The sequence below is a fragment of the Macrosteles quadrilineatus genome, unplaced genomic scaffold, assembly GCF_028750875.1.
Source record: "Macrosteles quadrilineatus isolate MER2022 unplaced genomic scaffold, UCM_ALF_1.0 Scaffold_2__2_contigs__length_208266976, whole genome shotgun sequence".
Taxonomy (NCBI): domain Eukaryota; kingdom Metazoa; phylum Arthropoda; class Insecta; order Hemiptera; family Cicadellidae; genus Macrosteles; species Macrosteles quadrilineatus.
In genome coordinates this window covers 168,276,145-168,293,469 of record NW_026542595.1, presented here as the reverse complement: position 1 = coordinate 168,293,469, position 17,325 = coordinate 168,276,145, and the positions used below count along the sequence as shown (strand labels likewise).

Here is a 17,325-nt window from a genome sequence, read left to right as displayed (position 1 = left end):
CAGGACGTGATTGAGCGATAATACACATACAACATGTTGTTCTTTCCATCTGTCTTCAGGGAAACCTATAACTTAGGCGATACGAAGTTCGCCGGGTCAGCTAGTATTAGTATATAACTATAGTAATTATAAATTATTTTATTTCCCCATAAAATAACGAAAAATAGGATTTTAGGAGAAATTCCGGGTTTTATTTAACATAGTATGTTATGGTCCTTACATTTTGATAGTTTTTTTTTCAATTTTTTTAGAAATTTTGATTTTTAATGGGGATTTTTCCCATAAAATAACGGAAAAATAAGATTTTTCCGAAAATGGCCATCACGATTTTGATACAATTTTTAGTATGCTATAGACGTTTATATTCTGAACAAAATGGTACAAATCCAATTTCTGTAAAAATTACGGTTCAAAAGTTATTGTAAATTATGTTATTTTCCCATAAAAACCCTATAAAAAACGGAAAATCAGATTTTCACAAAAATGGCCCGAACGATTGTGATAAAAAGTAGTATGTTATAGTCCTTTAAATTCTGATCAAAATTGTACTAATCCCATTTCCGCCGCTTACAAATGATAAAGGTTGTTGACAAACCTATGGGAGAAAGTATGTGTCAGAATGCTGATACCGTTTATTTTATTGATTTTTAACTCTTATTTAATTTTCTAATGAACAGGAACAGTTAGAATATATATATACTTAGCAATAGCATGCCTGGTAGAATGATTTGCTATATTTGATTTCACTACTGCGTAACTACTTGCAAAATCATCTTCATCTTGAGAAAACCAAGCCTAATATAGGACCAAACCTAAATATTCACAAACATATAGGAAGACAACGTAACTATTAGTTTCGGTTTGCCCACTATTTTATTTCTTGATGCTGTTTCATTTAGTTTACTTGCGTCTCAAGAGGCCCTATGCCTATATGCAGGGCTACATCTTTCATTGAGAAACTCCGTAGACCCCAGAAAGTACAAAAAATGCCTATAGCAATGGACAAAATTGTTAAATGTTGTAGTTTGATTGTTTGCGGATGTATTTTGATTAAACTTGTCAAATTTATTTATTTTATACTAAGCTATAAATATTTTATCAAAAAAACAATTTATTAGTTTCCTTGTAGCAGCAACCCTAGGTACTAGTTAAACCTAATGTTTAGATTTAATTGAGAATCAATTTAGACAGATGGAAATTCGCTTAGTCGGCAGGTTTGCTTTGGCGAGGGTATTTTCTAATATAATTTAAGCTCTTGATCTTTACTGTTATATGCCTATGCGGTAAACAATAGTAAATCATCTGAATTTATTATGTCTTTTGTATTAGTGATTTTTGGACAGAATCACGTTTTCATATTGGAAACACTGAAACAATCGATTTCTCGAAACTCGTTACAAGTTTTCGCCTCAATCCGCATAGTCTAGTTTTCACATCAAATACTCCCATTCTCGCGTTATCTGACAATCAAATCTCCGTTCGACATCAGCCTGTATTGGGTAAATTAAATTGAATGATCGACACTAGGGAACGCAGGATTTTATTTTACTCTATGTTCGCTCTCAATGGTTTTTGGTGTCGGGAAAGATGGGGACAAGTAAACTTGGGGCTTGGGGACAAATAAGTTTGTAAGCTGAGGGGAGGCAAAACGGAGGTTGACTAAGCTCTGAGAACGACTCTTTAAATCGACTCGTTTTATTGGGGTAGCGGATTTCTATCCCCGGATATTTACCCCCATGAAAAAACGCCTACGTCATTTTGACGTCACGAGGGGCGGGGCCTAAACACGGTCGAGAAACAGTCCGCGACTGGAAATTTACCCCCAATATATTATTAAATAATCAACATGTAATTGTTTGATTATAAAGTGATTTGCCATAGCACGGAAATCTACCCCCGGATATCTACCCCCGGACATCTACCCCCGGATATCTACACCCAGACATTTACCCCCGGATATCTACCCCCAGACATCTACCCCCGGACATCTACCCCCGGACATCTACCCCCAGACATCTACCCCCGGAAATCAACGGCTCTTTGGTTAAGCATTGTCTTGTAATATCCAGTATACAGCATGCGATATGTCATTGTCTTCTTTAACATTATCTATCTTCCTAATTCAGCAAGCTGTAACAGTCCTTTTTCACCCGACCTACTTTGCCGATTGTTACGATTGAGGTGTCATTTTAAAGCTTAAGATCTTGCGAAGAGCAAAATGGCAATTAAAAAGGATATTTTGATTAGAGCTTCAAAAGGTTTGACCCCTAAGCATTTGATTTATTCCAAGAAGGTGCTTCCAATGGTTGACCAACTTTCACACTATACAGTAACAGTGTTTGAAAGGTGAAATGTGAGGAGATCTAATCAGTTCAATTTTTAAGTCAGGTTGAAAACCAGAATAGATCGTCTGCAACTGTAAACAAGAGATGGAACACTACCCCAAAACGACTTTTCGTACTCAATTGGCCCTCTATCAATAACCTGTGTTGCCTGTACAGCGAGGCATTTTGAGAAGGAGAAAACCGGTCGGATGAATGCTTTAGGTTTATCAATAACGAAGATAAACATGGTTTTAGTTACACACTGGTAATCTTTGAGTTGACTCATTTAAATTCATTGTAAATATTCATTGTTATTCATTTTGAAATAACTCCTTTAATACTTTGCAATTGCTCGAATTCGAGCAACATGTACACTAGTTACATATTATTGCACTTACGATTTATTTGATCCGTTTATTTACGTGAATCACAACTTACTTGGTTTTGGATTTTATTACAAAACGTGATCGGAAATGGTTGCAGTATTTGTAAACAAAATGTAATAACATATTTCCAGTGACAACTAGAAAAAATCATCTTTATCCAGCTTTTCATCTTTCACAGCTGTTCGTTATTTCATTGATGTCGTATTCTCAAAACAAATTATTAGTATTTCATAAATTACTGGTAAACATTAGGAGTAGCCTAAACTTGACAAAAATGCAAAACATTGGGGGTTTGAACAAAATTTATTTTAATTCAAAAGTAGTGAGGCCATATTTTAATGGCTTAAGTTACTCGTGTCAATCCACCGAATCCAAAAAGACTATTTAAATCGAATCACGATCGATGCTCTAGTTTTTGAGAAGAAGGTCACGTGAAATGCCTTCTGGGCCAGAAATTGAGATAAAGACTTGTTTTGGCTTCTTTAATGTATGAAAGGTAAAAATGAACAAAAAATATATAATTTTAAGCAATGTTCATACTAAACTCTAATTTCATTAAAATAAATTCGTAAAACCAAAAGAACCATGAGGTAAAAATACCTTCCCTATTCCGAAACATCAAATTTTATTCTTTTACATTATTCTCCGTTATTTCACAACCAGCATTGACAACCAGAACCAATCATAAAATATGTTTATGTTTTATTTTTTACGGTTAATTATTTGTGTAAACAACTAGAATTTTTAGCCAATGTAAAACTCCGGATAGTGTCTACGACATTATGCTATGCTATTTCGTATTACTAGGAAGTAATTGATAGTGAAACAATTATTAATTTATTAATCAACCTGTGGTAGGCTTTTTATCAACATTTAATTGCATTTTTACCACTAGTAGTCAGAAAATAACCTCCTTCAGTGATATGTTTTAAATTTCACGATCTGCGCTCGTACATGTGCCGTTAGCTATGAGTGTATGTGAAAATTGGTTAACCATTTAAATCACTGTCTGAAAATAAATCAAATGCTTATGGGTTAAACTTTTGGAGCCCTTTATCAAAATATCCTTTTTAATTACCATTTGCGTTGCACTGAATCTTAAGCTTAAAAATGACCTAAATCAGTTACAGCTTAATGAATTGGGAAGATAGATGACACTAAACAAGACAACGACATATCACATGCTTAATACTAGATATTAGAGGGTAATTATTAAACGAAGAGCCATTGATTATTTTTATGAACCAATAACTAAACTCAACGGTACTTTCCTGTTAAAGGGAACATTCATTATTATCGATGATTTTTTTCTCGATATATCGATATTAACAAATTGAAACATATCAGCTGACAATGACGAAAAATATTGTTCAGTATCAACAAACATTAATGAAATGAAACTGTTCTAAAATAAATAACCTAACATAACTAACCAAACTTGCTGTAACATTTAAAAATTCCGCGTTTAAAACTTGCCTTTTATATTCAAACCCAAAGGGAATTTTTAAATGGTACAGCAAGTTTGGTTGGTTATGTTAGGTTAGCTTAGAACAGTTTCATTTCTTGTTGTCAATTTGTAATGGATCGGAAAACAAAAACATCGATATATCGAGAAAAAATCATCGATAATAATGAATGTTCCCTTTAACAGGAAAGTACCAAATCAACTACAACAATGAATATTGGCTGATACGTAGTGTAGCACAGGGGGTAGATTTCCGGGGGTAGATATCCGGGGGTAGAGGTCTGGGGGTAAATGTCCGGGGGTAGATGTCCGGGGGTAGATGTCTGGGGGTAGATTTCCGGGGGTAAATGTCCGGGGGTAGATGTCTGGGGGTAGATGTCCGGGGGTGGATGTCTGGGGGTAGATTTCCGGGGGTAAAGTTCCGGTGTCAGGTTTATTAGCATTTTGATTAATTACAACTGTTAAGTAAACCGTGAAATCCGAGTTGATAGAATATATAATAATTTATCCATCCTAAAAGTTCGCGGCCGGAAATCTACCCCCATACATGTGACGTCAAAGTGACGTAGGCGTTTTTTCATGGGGGTAAATATCCGGGGGTAGAAATCCGGCGACCCCAATAATAAAACGGGTCGCCGGATTTCTACCCCCGGATATTTAGTTGTACGTACGTCTAGTTGTGCCGGTATCTCCCCTTCAATTATTAATCTAGTTTTAATGGTTCCTTTTATAGAGCTTGATACCCACAGATTTAGTAGCCTAATTTGAAGTGCTTTGCAGGGCTTAGTCACGGAGTGAACTCAAATAATAATTGTGTTGGTATTGCTATAACCAGCTGATCTCTAGTTGTTGATTTTTATGTTATGTTATCGTTATGAATTTGGATAATAAACACTATGATTATTCTAGCACACTACACTTAGCATACGACCATGAATATGGGCGAATTTCTCTCGTTTGGGCATGATCAACATCGATACCACTGTGCTTCGATAGCAAATATGGCCTAGAATGGGGTTGAAGTCGAGCCTTTTATGAGAGAAGCTGATCCCGCAAACAACGTGTCTACTTTAAAAGCTGATTTTAAAGTTAATATTATTTGGAAGGCTGAGAGAGGAGCGTTTTTTGATAATCGCATTGTTAATGCTGACGCTCCCTCTTACAACAACCAAGAATGGGAAACAATATCTCAAAACCATGCCGTTCAGAAACACAATAAATAAAGCAGCCGAAGACGTCAGAGGAAGCTTCACACCAATAATATGTTCCACGGATGGAGTCCCCTACAAAAAATATGACTCGTCAGAGGAGAACGAGTGAGGTCCCGGCTGTAAAATGGAGAAAACCATCCCAAATTATTGGATGGTTAAGGATCCAAAGCCTTCTTTCCATCATACGAGCAGAGCAGTTTCGCTTAGGCTTCGAGGAACAAGACGTAAAATTCGAAGCATTCAGTTTGAAGATGGTGCCGCAATTCCCCCACTGTTCTATTGAGCCTTCATTTTATTATTTTATACATATAATTTGTCTTACCAATATTAATTTATTTGTATTAGGGCATTATCAATAAACAATTTTGATTTGTTAAAAAAACTTATTCACATGGATGAATTGTAACTGTAGCTTTTTAAATTATTTTTGGAAATGGGAATGTGTGCCGATTATCGATCTCTATGTGTATAGAGGTCAGGCGAGATGCAATTGACTAAAATCGGTTCAAATGATCGTCGAGTCTATTTTACGTGAAGTCTAGGCTATCATTTTCTCCAAATAATGTTTTTTGTTTTACTTCCTCTCATCTCAAAGTTAGGTAGAGGGGGTGGTGAGAAGCAGAAGAGAAGAGTGGAAGGAATGATAGATTAGAAATTTTTGTGTAATTTATAACCTAAATTTTTGCATTTAATGCCCGGTTTTTAATAAATTCAGGGATGTTTCATTCCAGTTAAAAAGTACTGTAGTATAGTCATAAATTCATATTAGATTTGTACTGTAGTGTTGTAGATAGGCACCTTGCTTTTATAAAATGGGTAACGTTTTTGCTGCAAGTAAACCTCCGCAAGATTTTGGAATGTTTGCCATGCCTCCTGCTCCAGGTGAAGATACAAAAGAAGAAGTTAAGATAGAAAACCCTGGAACTATGGAGGAATTACACAAAAAAACTAAAGGTAATTTACCTTAAACAAAATCTTTTAGTCAGACTACCTAGGCTATTCTTTTTTTAAAGTTAAGTTTTAGTCTAATTAGGCTAGCCTATGTTTTTTTAAGCATAGGCCTAGGTTTAGTTAGTCTTGGATGGGGGAGGGGGGCGATATTCCAAACTTAGCCAAATATTTAATAGTAGGCCTAGGCCTAGGCTAGGGTACAGTTTCTTCACTGGGCTACCCTAATATTGATTGAAAATAGGCCTATCGACTAAATCACATATTGTTATCAATTAGCCTATAAAATAAAACTGTCATAACGTAGGCTAGCCTAACAAACTAAACTTGCTTATGATGAAAAAATTTGAATGAAGGTATATAACTTACTAATCGAATCGATAGTTTCAATCGATATTATCGTTGACCAGTTAAGAAACTGTAAGTTACCCATAAGTTGCAGGCTATAATAGGGTATAGACTTTGTTAAGCGGTATCCCAAACAACTTACTTACTTTCTGTGTCCGGAGAAAAAACACCAGCTCAGTTAGATATTATTTTTCCAATAATCTGCCACATATAGGTCTAAGTTATGGCTTCGTCATTTGCCTCCTTAAGATCGAGCCAGGAGCATGTTCTGTCCATATCTGGACAAACTAGTAGATGTTCATGGTCCTGAGGGGCCCCACATGTGCAGTTTGGTTCTCCTTCATAGTACCCCCACCTCATGAGGTTTACTTTGCACCTCGAGACCCCACTTCGCAATCTATTTAGGGTCCTCCATGTGGGGTAAGGCAGGTGACAGCCTGCATGGAGTTCCTCTCTGAGTTGTACTGGTGGCTGTTGAGCCTCCTGCCTCCATAGCTGAAGCCTTAATACTTCCGATGTTACTGAATGTACATCTCAGTAGTTTTGAGGAAACTCTTTCTTGACCTGAGTCTAGAGGGCTGCTGTTGATGCCCATATAGTGGATGACGGTGGTCGGTCACTTGCTTCTGTAGTTCTACTGCGGCTGCCACGTTTCTCCTTATTTATGGTGGAGCTACCCCAATGAGAGGGTATACTGTCCACTGGGGTTGGTTTTAAGCATCCTGACACGATCCTTGCAGTTTCGTTGATGGCTATGTTTACCTGCTTTGCATGGGCAGAGTTTCTCCACACTGGTGCTGCATACTCTGCTGCTGAGAAGCTAAGAGCAAGAGCAGAAGTGCGTAGCACCTGTGGTTGTGCTCCCCAGGATGTGTTGGTAAGTTTCCGAATGATATTATTTCGGGAGCACACTTTTTGCCTAGTAGCAAGGCAGTGTTGTTTAAAGTCAATGCTCTGTCCAGCTTCACACCTAGATATTGAGGATAGTCATTATGTTCGAGTTCTTGCCCTCTCCAGTACTCTTAACTTTCTTTTTGCCTCTCTGTTCCGTAGGTGGAAAGCGCATACCTGGGTTTTGGTTGGGTTAGGCTTACGATGGTTCTCATCATAGTAGCTTCCTAGTTTTTCCGAGTTTTTGTCAATGTATTCTCCACCTCCTCAAATGTATGCTCTTGAGCTGCTACCGCTGTATCGTCAGCATAGATTAACTGCTTAGTATTACGCTGTATAGGCTGATCATTAGTGTAAATATTATGTACAGCAAAGGGGCCAGTACGCTACCTTGGGGAAGGCCATTCTTTTGGTTTCTCCAGCGGCTGTTTTTATTTTGGAGAGTAACATAGAAGCGCCTGTTTTGCAGAAAACATTGAATAAGCCTTGTCAATTTATAGTCTTTAGTTAGTTTGTAGGTCTTACATACAAGCCAGTTATGGTTAATGGTATCGTAAGCAGCGCTAAGGTCAATGAAGGCAACTCCCGTAATCTGTTTCCGCTCAACACAACAAGGAAACAGGACGGAAGTTTCTTGCATCAGTTGGCTCCTTGCCCGGCTTCAGGACGGCTACTACTCGTGCCTTCCTCCATGTTTTTGGGATCTGCATGGATGTAATGCAGTCGTTCATGAGGTCCAAAATCCCAAACAACTGAATGGGGTAGATTTCCGTATCTGTTGGCACAAACAACCGAATGAAAGTATCGGATAATCAATATTTTCATTCGGTCTACCTACTAATGAAAATAGGCTACTTAATCAAACTCAACACTAGGACTGCCCTGATGGTTTGGATGAATGTCCCTGTCATTTTTTGTAGACAAAAAGAAGAAGATTTCTTCCCCTTTATCTATTTATATTCTGTAAACTCCCTTATCCGAGGTAATTTAGATGACCAGTAGGCTAGGCCTATAGTAATCCTGGAATAATTAAGTTACCATCACTAGGCCTATAATTAACCCTAACTTAGATGGGTAGCCTATCACACATAAATTTGACATAGGGTGAGTTATTTTTAGCATCCCACCCCCTCCTTCCAGCAGTCCTCTCAGCAGTCAATTGCTATGTGATGGCTGCCATGGTTGTTTTGTAGCCTAGTTCGTTTTGTGTCCTTTCTAGTCAGTTTCTTGGAACGCATACGTCGAACTTACTTGTCAATACCCAGTTTGTGTGTGTACACTGTACGGGTTAAGTGTAAAAGGGCTATGTGGCCCTAACTTTTTGTAAGCCTGTCTAAATAAATAGGTAATTTTTCATTTAATTTATTAATCATTTCAATAACCTTGTGTACAGTTCAATCCCTTGAGATAAAATAAAAAGCTTGTTTAAACTTACGGTCTAGAAATAAAATAATTCTACCTAGATATGTAAATAACTGTGGATTAGGTAGCCTATATTTATTTTTGTACTCAAAGGAATATACGAGGGCTATCCTGAAAGTAGATTACGTTTTATTGTCTGTATCCTCTAGGGGCGGGGCTAGCGCAACCATCTTCGTGTTAGTTTGGATTCTCAGGGAACAAACAGTCCTAAAAAACGACTACAGCCTAAAAAATACATACGACTTTATTGAAAAAACTAAAAACCTCAGTATACAACACCGCCATACTTTTGCATCATTTGATATTACAAACCTATACACCAATATTCCAATTGATAAAACTGTTGAGCTAGTATCAAATAACCTACAGGAAAACTCGAGCCTCCTTTCTGAAGCCATAGAGGAAATAATCTGTCTCCTAAAAGAAATATTATGCCAAAAATATTTCTCGTTTAATGGAAGGTATTACAAACAACTCGACGGTCTTACCATGGGCTCCCCTCTCTCGGGCATCCTGTCAGAAATTTACTTAAACAATATAGAAAATGAACTCATCTTTTCAGACAAAAACAAACATATAAATAGAATACTGAATTACTTTAGATATGTAGATGACACATTTGTAATATTTGATGGCAGCAACCGGTAACTTGATTTACTCCACCAATTTTTAAATTCCATGTCACCGAATCTTAAGTTTACTGTGGAAAAGGAAGTAGACAACAAAATAAATTTTCTGGACCTCACTGTTGAGAAACATAACAATAAATTTTAATTTAGCATTTACCGTAAACCCACAACATCAGACCAGACCATTCATAGCACATCTTATCACCCATGCTCTCAAAAACTAGCCGCATACAACTCGATGATCTACAGACTTCTAAATGTCCCACTAAGTCCAGAAATTACACAAACGAACTGAATATAATAAAGCACATTGCCGTGGCCAATGGATACAAATCCGATATGGTGGACAAAATCATTAGAAAGAAAAAGAACAATACATGTCACCAGCCAAAAAATTTTGATAATAATAGAATAACATATTGCTGTATCGAGTATAACCACCAAATAAACAACTACCTACCTGAAAAAAGATCTGAGTAAACATGGTGTCAAACTGGCTTTTAAAACTTCCAATCGGCTACGAAATATATCTAAAGGTAAACACCCACAAGGTGATAGGTATGAGAAGACAGTGTATACCGCATAAAATGCGCCGATTGCCCGAGCACATATGAAGGACAAAGTGGGAGGCATTTTAAAACCAGGTATAAAGAACACCGATCGGCCCCTAAACTAAAATTGCAAAAATCTAAATTCGCCGAACACATCATCGACAATAAACATGATATGCTAGATATAAATGACGGTCTTGATATCCTTCATTACTGCGGGAAAGGAAATTTATTAAATACTCTGGAAGAATTTGAAATATACAAGGAAATAAAAACCAAGGACAGCACACAAATTTTGAATGAAAAACTCAACTATGAATCTCATTATATTTGCAATACTCTCCTCCGTCACTACAATAGACCAGTATCAGCTGTTGATAACGCAGACGACAGCCCAGAGTCAAGTCACATTACAACACAACATTCAGTCTGCTTCCTGCCATGTTAACGGCAGTGCGTGTAGTTGATAGGCCTATCACTATAGTTTTTTATGTTTTGTGTAAAATGTGTGTTTTATTTATTCTGACGACACATCAAGTGGATCCTTTTGTTTGCTTGACGATGGCGGAGATGCTTAAATAGCCGCCGAAACATATGTAGCTATTTCGACACTAGGTATATGTTAAGGATTGTCTGACGAGGTATGTTTTAACCATTATATGTCATACTACGCAATCCTGGGGCTATGAAAATGAATTTTAAAATTTAAATTTTTACCTATAAAAACAAATGTATAGATAGACCTAATAATGATTTTGTTAAAGTGAATTTCGTTCCATTATGGGGATATAGATACTGGCAGACTTAAGTAAGTAAATTAGTACCTACATAAATTCATTTTAGCCATCATATTTATTCCAACGGCAACCACCGTTTTTCAAATTTAACAATTGATTCCTTATTTAGATTCCAGGCCCTACTAAGTTACCCAGATCGAAGTTTTAAAATAGGATTTCTGTTTTTATGCCTAACATCACAAACCTTGTGACAAATACAACCACAGTAAGTTAGTGGACAGTAGTCTGGATGAATAACTTCTTGATCAGCATCGTAATGTGTTATTAAATTACCTGAAAAAACAAACAAATTATACGTCTAATAACACTAGTAATAATATACCATAGTTGTTTAAACCACACTTGTTTTCCAGCCATTAAAGACAAGACATTGTAGCCTATTTTCTTAAACAATAGTTAGTCTCCTCAACAGTAACTTGGATTTTTTGTTGATCAACAATATACAGTTCATGTGTTAAAAATAGTATTCCCAAAGCCAGTCTCAATTTTCCCCAACCAAAGGTGGTAGTCCTGATATGATATGATCTTAAAGAAATAATCACATTTTGGTTAGATCTGCTTAATGCCGGTGATCATTACACATTATTTGGTCAAGGGTGATAAGTTTATATAAAAGTAGTAGCAAAGAATACAGTTTTTAAGTGGAAAAATATTTTACAGATGTCTTCCCCTCAGTGTTTGATGGTGCACGAATTGTTCTAAACAAGGGACTAAGCAATCATTTTCAAGTGTCCCACAATATTACATTGAGCTCCCAACAACCAGGATCCTATCGTTTTGGAGCAACCTATGTCGGAACAAACCAGATAGGTCCAGGAGAAGTGTATCCTGTGTTAATAGGAGACATCGACTCAAGTGGACTACTTTCTGCTAATGTGTTCCATCAAATCGGAAGTCGATATAGGCTAAGATTCCAAGCACAGGTAACTAAAATGTTATTATTTTTCTATGAAAAAACTTTTTTATGAACCAATAATGTAAATAGCCCTACCTCTAGATTTATTACCAAATTTCCTATATTAGGAATAGTAGCAAAATTCCCGTATAGGGAATTGAATTGGTATCCCAGGACCGTTACTTTTTTGTTTTGAGGTCCTTAGAGGCCAAAACACCATTCGTTCGAAGTTCGAATTCATATATATAAAATTTATAAAGTATACTTGTGTCTGTTAGAGTGATAACTCGAGCAAAAATTTTCCGATTTTGATTCTAATTGGTACAAATGTGTGAAACTATGTTTATTTGAACGAGTTTGCGAACCAGAATGATCAAACAATGGGAACTATCTTTTTATGGGATATTAAAAATTGTTTTCCCATTTATTTTGCAGTTTCTTTCTAAAACCTTTTGTACAGCATAATAAAACAAGTAATTTAGTATATTGAAGCCTTTGTTGTATGTCAGACGGTTACAGAAAAAATTCTATAAAAGTGTAAATTAAAATTTCCATGTGATCTTATTTCTTATGGAGAAAAAGAAAACTGTTATAGTTTGCTTATTTATGGATATATTTTAAGTTCATTTGGTTAATTTGTTGATTTCATACTAAGCTATCAACATTTCAATAAAAAAACCTTTTTATCTTCCCTTTAGCAGCAACCCTAAGTAGGTACTCCTTAAAATTAATGTTAGGTATTAAAACAGGAAATAAATGTGATATTTTTAAGGGAATAGGCCTACTTTAGTGAAAATCCAGCCAGGTAAATGACAATTTTTAGTCCGCAGGTTTGCTGTAGCAGCGGGGGTATTAACTTTTTTAATCTGTTTAAATAAAAACTTATATAAAGGCAGGACAGTAATTATTTCTTTCTGAATTAAATCTTATGTTTGTGTCATGTAATTTAATTATTTAATTAGTTGTTTGTCGTCAAAATCATTTGTTAATATTTGTAGGATTAGAATATTTACGTTTTGCGCAGTTTTGTAAAAAACAAAACAATAAAAATACCGTCAACACAAAAATAGTCTTATATTTTCAACTTTAACATTACGGTACTAAACACAATTTTTTTTTAAATTTTTCCTTTTTACAGATGTCTAACAGTCAGTTTGCTGTCGCCCAAACGCAGATTGACTACAAAGCCGACACTTTCACATCATCCCTCTCAATCATCAATCCAGACCCTCTCAACAACTTTCAAGGTACCTTTTGGATTGAAAATCTTATGTTTAAACAAAATTGGCACAATAGGCCTACTCAGGAAGAACGACTAAGCTAGTTTTAGGCGGATGACTGTGTTATGACTGCAATCTGTCTGTGTGACCTAGATCGGATTACAGTCTATGTCGTGTAAGAAATAATAGGCTAGACTGTTGGGCGAAGGCAATGTCGTGTAAGAAATAATCGGCTAGACTGTTGGGCGAAAGCAGAGTAGGCCTAGTTATGAAGCACAATATGTGAGTGCAACAAGTGTTCCCAAGCAAGTGTCGAAAGAGTTTGAGGAGGTTTTTAGTGGGTTTGAGTCCCACACTACCCAGGCTGGCAACCTGTGTGTGCAAACACATTTACCTGATTCTCCTCTCCCTAAAAAAAGGTTTTAAACCTAAGGTAGATTTTCCAGTCAAATACCTGGCTATACAATTCTCTTTACAGAAATCAAGAAAGTTAAAGGTATTAGAATTCCGCTTATTATTCTCATAGTCTTACTTAGTTGATCTCAGTACCAGGAGATGCTCTAAATGAAAAACACGACATTGTTGATTGACCAATCGCTAGTTTCTTTATTCTTGTAGACCATGGCAATTTCATTAGCTTGGAAGTGTCATAGAGCAAGTGAGTGGAAGATATGGCTGTATATAAAATGGACAGCAATGGGATAAGCCTTAAAAAAAAGCAACTACATAAAAATATTTCCCAGATTAACTTTTACCTTTAGGAGGGCAAGGTATGATGTAAAGCCCCAAGAGACTTTTCATCTTTGCACTGTAAGCCGACATACATCACATGTAAAATGCAGCATATTTGTTATAACTTTTCACTATCATTCATTTGAAATAGGACCTGACAGTTTCATTCTGGTCAAAATGTAGCTCGCTTGACTGGTGTTAAGGGTAAATATAGAAATGTATCATAATTTACACTGTTCTTTAATACAATCTTTCTTCGGTTTCAGGTGTATTTGTGGGGCATTACTTACAAAACGTCACTCCAAATTTAGCTCTAGGTGCGGAGTTAGCAATACAAAGAATGAACCAAATACCCGGTGGACAATTACCTCTGCTCTCTTTAGCTGCGAGATATTCTGGTGAGTGAGTGTATTAGATAATCTCTTCGAATGTTTCTTAAAATATTCTACATCGACTCTACTTCATTCAGTCTCCACCATCTTCATGTCATTAAGTCTTGCAAATAAATTGAAATCGATAGTTCAAATATGTTCAACTTCTTTTGCAGGTGATGATTACGTTTGCAGCGGAACTCTTGGAGTAGCCAGTCTTCACCTCTGCTACTACCAGAAAGCCAGCGAACAATTACACATTGGTGTAGAGATGGAAACCAATCTCAGAATGCAAGAGTCAGTTGGAACTATTGGTTACTACGCTGACCTGCCCAAAGCAGACCTTCAGTTCAGAGGTAAGAGTGTGTACTTTTTGTATTCAAACCACTTTAGCATTCATTCAACTGTTTCTCAATAAATTAAACTTAAAACCTTTTTTAACACTTTGCCTGATAATGAAATATAAACATCTTTTAGGCAGACCTCAAATTTTTGTTATGAAATTAATATTGAATATCAATACAGAATACCATTCAGTAACAAAAACTCAGCAGGATGTTACGTCATAATTTTTAGGACGCCTGTCATGTTTCTGCCTTAGAGCGATTCTGGTGTCCCATGAGCACTGAAGTCATTCATCAACCCACCCCCTAAATTACTAATTCAAATCAATCTAAAATGTGTCATATTTAACTATTACATACTTACTGCTAATTGCCATAGCCAATTGTACCCAAGCTGGTACTTGGCCTCTCCAACAGATTGTCACCAATTCTCTTGGTCCACCGAATCTTCATCTACAAGTATCCATATCTTTCTGTACTTGATCCCACCACCTAGCCTTTGGTCCATTCCTACTAGTCTCATTCCCCTCGGATATCCCCTTAGTACCATCTTCAATAAACTCTCAAGATATGGCCGACCCACCTCAGTCTTCTGCTTTTGGCCTCTCCTAAACCATTATACGCCAAAATTAAATAAATGACCTAACAATAATAGTACAAGAAAAAATACACTCTTTCTCCCCTAAATACATGTAAAAATAAGGGTGTGGCTGATAGACAACAAGATCTCACTAGCGTACAACACATTGTGCAGCGCAAAACGGAGAAGAATGTTTCTTACAGGCACACAAAATATTGCCCTCTTCTGAAAGAGCCTGAGCTCTTATTGTTTGGGAAGCCAACGACCCACGTACAGTTTAAGTGTTATTTAAACTGAAGTCTAATATAAAATATTAATTTTTCTTTCATAGACCAAACCAGCACATATTTTGTGCAGCGACAATTTTATTCCTGAAAAATCATCTAGTTTGACACTCAACAAAAACCTCGTCGTCAGAAAAGGTATTTTTATAAAACAGATCTCATTAAGATATTTAAAAAATCAGCTCCATTAACACACTGTGGTCCTAATAATTATAAGATTTTTACTTTTCTAATATGTGTTCCAGGGAGCGTGGATACTAACTGGAATGTCTCTGCGGTTATAGAGAAGAAACTATTACCCATGCCGTTCACATTTACGTTAAGTGGAAACTTAAATCAGAAAAAGAACAGTTTTAGACTAGGCCTCGGATTTGTGATTGGTTAGTCAAGTTGTTGCTTCTAGTTCAGTACAGACGTAGCTCCAGCCCAAGCGAGTTTGTGCAAATTTATTTCCTGTTGTAACTATGGACAATTATTTCAATTAATTTTTGTGTTCAGTTCTTCGGAACAACTTCTGTTACATCATTAACTGTTGTGTTGACTATTTTATATAATGCGTTGTTATCAAATAATAACCTAAGTTGACTAAGTCTCTCATTGTGTACATACAACAAACCTCTGTCAAAACCCAAACTGTTATTCTGATCTTAGGATCTAGACACTTAATGTACAAAAATAAAAAAAATTGTGAAGTTAAGACAGTATTTGGTTTTGTATTTAATCTTGACAGCGTCCAATCAGCCCAGATAAATCCAATAGTAAATGATCTAATTGAATAATGAATATGTACACTTGTACAAGCATACTGCATTGAAGTGCTCTAGCAGAATTATTTAGGTGGTGCAAACGAGTATAAGCCAACCTATGGTAATAGCCTATTCAGTATATGGGAAATTCGCTATAAGTCCTTACAAACAATAAGAGTAGTTAAGACTATTTTTTATAAAATCTACGTGCATAGGAATAACAATTTTCAGTGAATGTGTAAGAGAACATCTGTATGTATTTATACTATAGTTCGGCCGCTTAGATAGCGACCTCCTCTAGCATTGGTTAGCATGAGCGCGCAGGTCGCTGTCTAAGAGGCCGAACTATAGTCGTTTTGTTTGTACTTTGCACAAGAATACCAAGAGAATAATGTAGGTTTTTAAATATACTAGAAATTATCAGTTCCACACTCTTACCATGCTAACTATACAGACAAATCTCAATCGTACTTGTTGCTTATTTTAATGAAAATTTCTTGTATATTTGCGTTAACACTTTAAAAACCTAAGTCAGAGTATAGCTCGGGTGTTAGTTCGTTCTGAACAATGTTCCGGGAATAATATCTGTAAACAAACCTCATATTCGTGTTCAGTAACTTCAAAAAAACATACAGAAAAAGACTGTACCAAAACATTCCTAATATGCCTAGGCTATACCTCTCTGTAGTCTGTTTGAATAAAATATATTCTACAAGATTTAAAAAACCTTACCCTGATTTTAAACATTTTTTGTTGTTATGGTTTGGTTAGTTAATTTTACAACCAGTTGCCATTTACTAACTTAATAAACAATTACCAATGAAAAAGAGTCTACAGGAGTCAATAATTATTTCTCTGTTGACTACAGCACTCCAAAGCTAAGGGGAAACACTAATCAGTGGTTGTCTGAGTGCCTGTCAGCAAAAAACATGCGTTCACGTTGAAGCATATTAATCATGCGCCGTAAGCTTAATTACTGAGCAGAAAATTTGGTGATTCTTAAATATATTTCCCTTGTGTATTGCTTTTATGATGTTTAAAACTTGTTTTAGAGGTTGAAAAAATCATAGGTTAAGTTGATACATTTATGTAGTTTTACTAATTAACAACAATTAAGATAAAAAGTAGATAGCAAATCATATCCAAGGTTTCAATAGCTTTAAAATTAGATATTTTGCAAG

The 17,325-nt window shown here is 36.0% G+C and overlaps 1 protein-coding gene across 1 annotated transcript; it reads left to right on the top strand.

Annotated features, from left to right (window-relative positions):
• Positions 1-5,998: 5,998 nt before the first annotated feature.
• LOC128986096 (mitochondrial import receptor subunit TOM40 homolog 1) lies at positions 5,999-16,102 on the top strand. The gene is made up of 6 exons (XM_054406224.1): positions 5,999-6,340; positions 11,633-11,895; positions 13,006-13,114; positions 14,086-14,217; positions 14,367-14,546; positions 15,644-16,102. Exons 1-6 carry the CDS (start codon positions 6,199-6,201, stop codon positions 15,781-15,783), a joined length of 966 nt encoding a protein of 321 aa, XP_054262199.1. The 5' UTR covers positions 5,999-6,198; the 3' UTR covers positions 15,784-16,102.
• Positions 16,103-17,325: the final 1,223 nt, after the last annotated feature.

What these genes read in the sequence shown, in the direction of transcription:
- LOC128986096 (XM_054406224.1), top strand. Translation starts at nt 6,199, where the DNA reads ATGGGTAACGTTTTTGCTGCAAGTAAACCTCCGCAAGATTTTGGAATG. An exon ending in GGCTAAGATTCCAAGCACAG is followed by an intron (nt 11,896 to 13,005) that starts GTAACTAAAATG and finishes TCCTTTTTACAG; the next exon opens with ATGTCTAACAGTCAGTTTGC. An exon ending in TTTAGCTGCGAGATATTCTG is followed by an intron (nt 14,218 to 14,366) that starts GTGAGTGAGTGT and finishes CTTCTTTTGCAG; the next exon opens with GTGATGATTACGTTTGCAGC.